General features: G+C 31.0%; 1 protein-coding gene across 1 annotated transcript in view; it reads left to right on the plus strand.

Annotated features, from left to right (window-relative positions):
• Positions 1 to 3,284: 3,284 nt before the first annotated feature.
• The window catches only part of LOC108910378 (perlucin-like), a 5,090-nt gene continuing 2,520 nt past the window's right edge, over positions 3,285 to 5,854 (plus strand). Inside the window, exons 1-3 of the mRNA XM_018714969.1 lie at positions 3,285 to 3,611; positions 3,664 to 3,752; positions 4,037 to 4,145. Of these exons, the coding sequence (XP_018570485.1) occupies positions 3,509 to 3,611; positions 3,664 to 3,752; positions 4,037 to 4,145 (301 nt within the window). The 5' untranslated portion in view covers positions 3,285 to 3,508. The remainder of the gene's footprint in view (positions 3,612 to 3,663; positions 3,753 to 4,036; positions 4,146 to 5,854) is intronic.

Below are 5,854 nucleotides of genomic sequence, written 5' to 3' on the forward strand. Positions count from 1 at the left end.
TATATATATATATGGTTATTGCTAATCCTAGTGATAAACTATTAAAATCTTAGTACAATATTGTATTGTTGTTGTTTTAGCGAAATGGTGGGCAGTTAATAATCTTAACAGTAATAAAGCACAATTAATTAGATGTCCCATAAAAGAAAAGCATTATTCAAAATTAAGTATTAAAATAAATAATTATTATTATCTAAATTTCAATCAAGGTGTCAAAAAACGACTTTATTTAAAAATGGGCAAATGCTCGGATTAAATATAGTTGAATCATAGAAGAACTACGATGCTCAAATAATTGAGATTAATCTTACAGGGAAGTCGATCGAATTTTACAATTTTACTTTCTTATGTGACTGCCGATTATTATACAAATGCAATAACTTGTCAAAGTGAAGATTTATATATTTATTATTTAAAGTGTTTGAAATGTACTTGAAACTAAACGAACTATTTCAATGAATCAAATATGCATGATTATACAGGGTGTCCCGGTACTTGATACAAAAAGTCGAATACAAGTAGATGAGGTCAAAATAAAAATATCAGTTCTTCATATACATTTTTTTCATACGGGCCTTCGTTAACAAGTTACGGGCTCGCAAAGGTGAAAATTAAAAGGTTCAGCATGATGCAAATTTGGTCATCAATAACACATACGTACAGCTTGTTTTTGATGTTCATTCATTATGCCCAGAACGCCGGGGACGGATTATGCCCAATGGTTAACCACCCAGAATTTTTTCATAGATGTTGACCGCAATATGTCTATTAAATATCAGTTCCGTGAAGAATTTGTCAACGATAATACCCTCTTGGTTCAACTCGGAAAAATTAATAGTATAGGAAATATTTGTGATTTTATGTCACAGTGCACATTGAGCGGCGCCTCCACCATTTTTTGTTTTTAATTTTTAATTAGATATAATTACTTTGTTAGAACTGTACATATTTTTAAAATAAGAGCCTGAAAAATTTTACTGTCTGATAATGTAATTTAATTTTCACTAACAAAATTTGACAAATACACTTTACACATAACACAAATCAAAAAAACTAAACAAGAATAAGTTAAGAAAATAATTTAAAAGACAGAAAGCTATCAAAATGGGCACTTTCCACGTAGCTGCAAATTTTTTTGCAAAAGCTTCAAATATCGATGTCCATTCAGACGTTCCAAAAAAAAAAGTATGGACCTATTTAATTATTACCCCAGAAATGCTATTTCGTGTACTTAGGAAGTTTGTGGAGGTGAAAGGTGCCCATATTGAAAATGTATTTTGACAGTTTTCTTTCTTTTAAATTATTTTTTTAACTCACTTTAACTTATTCTTGTTTTGTTTTTCTATTTTGTATTATGTGTAAAGTGTATTCGTCGAGTTTTGTTAATGAAAATTACATTAGCAAACAGTAATATTTTCTCGGCTCTTATTTTAAAAATATGTGTGCTTCCAACATAGTAATTAAGTGCAAATAAAAATTAAAAACAAAAAATGGTGGAGGCGCCGCTTGATGTGCACTGTAACATAAATTCACAAATATTTCCTAAACTGTTAATTTTACCGAGTTGAACCAAGAGGTTATTATCGTTGGCAAATTCTTCAGGGAACTTATTTTTGATACAGGCAAATTGCGATCGTCATCTATGCAAAAATTATGGGTGGTTAACCATGGGGCATAGTCCGTCCCTGGTGTTCTGGGCATAATGAAGTTTCATTTACAACATCAATAACAAGCTGTACGCATGTGTTATTGATCACCAAGTTTGCATCATGCTGAAGTTAATGGTTTAGAGACTATAAATAAAAATAACTTTTTAACTTTCACCTTTCAGGGCCCGTAACTTGTTAACGAAGGTCCGTATGAAAAAAAATTATATGACGAACTGATTTTATTTTGACCTCATCTATCCGTACTCGTACTTTGTATTAAGTACCGGGACACCCTGTATATATAATTAGAAAAATGCAATTTTATGATTTACACATACTTTCATAATCCATAAATTCAACAAAATTAATCCTGGAGGAAGGGATGTAGCAAAAAAGACTTCCTTTATAAAGACTGGTAAAAGAATTACCGAATCTGTCAACCCCAGGTCTAACGACGCCTAAGAAAAAGAAGCTTGATGCTAAAATAATTAATCAAAACGTCAAATTTTGCAGTCGACTCGAAAAATAAAGAAAATACTTCCTTTAGTAAAAGACAAGAAGACGGAGATTATTAGAGACGATGGAGCGTATGCAATCCTCTCTCTTGGTACGAACTTGATAGAAATTTGATACCAATGGTGCCATCTGATGCGTTGGAAGTCAATCGTTGACCATTCGTGATATTTATTTGTAGTAAACTCTACTGAGTAAAATACTGTTGAAAATCAATAATAAATTCTTACAAAGCACTATATTTCAATTAAAAAATACAATCCATATGCAATGTTACATTACATACATACAATACATTATATTGCCAAAAAATTTTAAGAAGTTAATTAAATATTGTTATAAATTCAAAAAATTTCTCTATAAACATTAACATAAATGTCCATTCAATGTTTTTTTTTTGTAATTTAGTTGCCGTACATTAGTATTTACGCAGCACATAATAAATAAAGATTGTTAAAATTAGTGTACTAAACAGATTTCAACTTATAAAAGTCTTGTATTTGAGTATGGCTTGATATAACAAATATTTATTTTGACTACATTTGAAAGAGATAAAGAATAAGAGATTTCAGCTTTTTAGAATCCTTAACAAACCATATTTAGGCAGGTTTCGTATGAAAGAATTAAATATTTAGCCGATAATTGATAATAAATAAATTTATTTAGTACCACATCAAACACTAAAAATCAAAATAACTCGGAACTCAGGAATTTCGAAACAGAAGGGACATTATTTTTGTTAAACTGTATGTACATAATGGAAATAATACTTTTTTTTTTAAATAGTCATTGGCGTAGAAGTTCTGTTTAAGAAAGGGGTTGAGCACCCCCTCCACTCCGCCACTGTGCAAGTTTTTGAACATTCTTATCGCTTGTTTTATGCCCCTTAATTAATAGGCATTATCCCCCAAACATGAAAAAAATCTAAGTATTCGTTTATAAGTTATAATAAAAATTCGAGAAAAAAAATATATTCAACACTGTATCTCGAAAACGAAGGCTTCTACGACATATGTTTACAGGAATTTTTCTTTTTAAAAACATGTGTTCTATATCCTGTTAAAGTTTGTCTGCAAAAACTGACTCACCCTGTATATCAAATAAACCAAAAAATAAAGAGCTTTTCATTTTTGATCTAGAGACCATAAACCAGCTAATAAAGTATTGATGATTGAATTTAATAACATTCAGCTTCTAATAAAATTAATACTTATGTGTGACCTTAACACTCATCTTTTTAATGCTATTTGCTTGACCAAACCGATAAGAGTAACATGTGGTACCACTTCAACTAATATTGTAGTTGCGTTGCCTACAACGTCAAAAGTTATAAGTATTAGAGAAAAATGCATTTATGTTTCTTTGCTCTGGTTTCTTTCTTTACCTTCACGTTCGGGCTTCCTAATGGGATTGAAGTTAAAGTACCTCCACCTAAATCGGAATATTCAGGTGATTTTTAATATTTTTTTCAGGAAATTGTTATATGTATATATATTTTCAGATTGGTACGATATATTTTATAAACAATCTTCAATTATTCCATTGTTTAGGTCAAAAGAAAAGGTGTACTTCATTGGAAAACATTTTAGAGTAAGTCAAATATTGATATATTCTAACCACGAAATATTTAAGCATTAGTATGCATTAATTATAATTTTTTTATGGTACCTACACAGGGGTAGTATTTTATTTTAATTTATATAATTATTTCACTAAACTATTCATGCTATCAATACTCAAAAACTGTACCTTGAAAATTTTACATGTTTTTTCTAAAAATGATTAAAAAATACTACCTACATACATATTCCAATAAACTTGTCAATTAATGAAAAATTACGAAAATATAATAACAAGAACTTCTTACTTTTTAGGTAAATTTCTTACAAGCTCATCTTTTCTGTAAAATTATGCATATGAATCTTATGACTATACAATCAAAAGAAGAAACCGACGAAATAAAAACAATTCTTCAGAAAAATGGTAAGTTCGAGGATATGCTAAATGATAAAGATAAAGAAGTATATTTTTATGTTTATTAAAATACATTTACATCATACACGTTCACGTACGTATTTTCGAAGGAATGGGTCAAATTATATTTTTTTTTTCATTACATTACATTAAGTTCTCAACGAGATCAAATGTCATTTATAGCTTAATTCAATACTTTAATAAGTAGAATTTTTAAAATGCAATATTTGGAAGACCCTAAATAAAATCATAATTCATATGATAATTTAACAATTTAACAATTTAACTCGCAAATAAGTTAATTTGAAAAACATCGAATACTTGAGCTCCTCGTATCTCGCCCCTAAAATCTGTAGTGTTTATAGCGGTGGTCATGGTTACCGTCGTGCAGCAATGGACGACGGAGTGGAAGTAGCGCATATTTACTATGCAGTTTGAACCAATTAATAGTTATTCGTTTCTTTTGTTTTTATTAAATGTAATTTGTTTACGTGTGGTGTAAAATTGTATTACTTACGTATTGTTTCTTGTGCTTTTTAAAAATTGTAAACATATAAATTAGATTGTAAAGACAGACTAATAGTCCGGGCGATTTATGTTTTTTTTTTCAAAAATCGGGCCTTCCTCAAATTTGTATGTGCTTAAAATTAAGTGAAAAATATACAGAATAATAGCCTAAATCTGTGTATTTGTAAAGGTCGAGCGTCATATTGTTTTGTAACAAAAGAAAAAAATAATTGCTCTTTTTCAGTTTTTCACTTATATCTCCGAAAATAAGCCTCTAATCGACATAAGGCATACTTGTCGATTTTGTTCCTGAGGAAATTTTCTATAAAGATAGGTATTTGCGAAAGCTCGCAAAATATTTTTTTTACATTGCAAAATTAGCGGTGAAAATATGTGCAGCCAGATACCGAAAAATACATTTTTATTGAGTTTTCACGTTTTCTTTGTAATTTCATTGTGCTTTCGATATTTTAAAAAGTAAGGAGGTCTTTTTACGTATTTAAAAACAAAAGTCAATTATTTCTTTAAAAAAAAAAGAACGCATTCGGTTAGAAGAAATCGCCTGTACGCAAACTTATTTATGTCGATATCTACTAAAGTACCTAACTTAATTTAAATTAATATGTATGCAACATTATTGCGTTTCATTTAAATAGTTAGTCATAACTAACATTTCCCGGTATATTCTTTTAAAAATAGTTGGAGCTCTTCCAATCTTGTCTCTAGTATAATACTAGCTACATTCAACCGACAGAATCGATGAGGTGGACCGTGTTCCTTTATTTATCATTTTGATGTGACAGATTATGTAGAGCCAATCAGAAATTCGGATTATTTAATCAAGCCAATAGTATTACATGGATAAAACACATCGCATCGCGCCATTATTCCATGGCTAGAAATTGGCCTCAATGATTTGGGATCGAGGGGGATTATCCCTCTTTATCCTGCCTCATCTCGTGTAGGCCTGGACAGCCTTCGTAGGTGGGCCCCATCCGTCGTCTACCCCGACCGCAAATGCGGCCGGTGTAGGCGCTTTGTGGGACCTCCTTTTGTCCTGGCTGGGCCCCGCCGGCTAGGGCCCTTTCTTCTGGCGCTCTTCTTGCTTCGCCGGCTCGTCTGTGTAAACCCCGGGGGTAGTGTCATGTTTATGTGTGGTATGGTTGGGTAGGGTAGTGCGGCTATGCAGCCTGGGATGCGCTTTGCTAAGG

This window comes from Anoplophora glabripennis, unplaced genomic scaffold (assembly GCF_000390285.2).
Source record: "Anoplophora glabripennis isolate ALB-LARVAE unplaced genomic scaffold, Agla_2.0 scaffold397, whole genome shotgun sequence".
Taxonomy (NCBI): Eukaryota; Metazoa; Arthropoda; class Insecta; order Coleoptera; family Cerambycidae; genus Anoplophora; species Anoplophora glabripennis.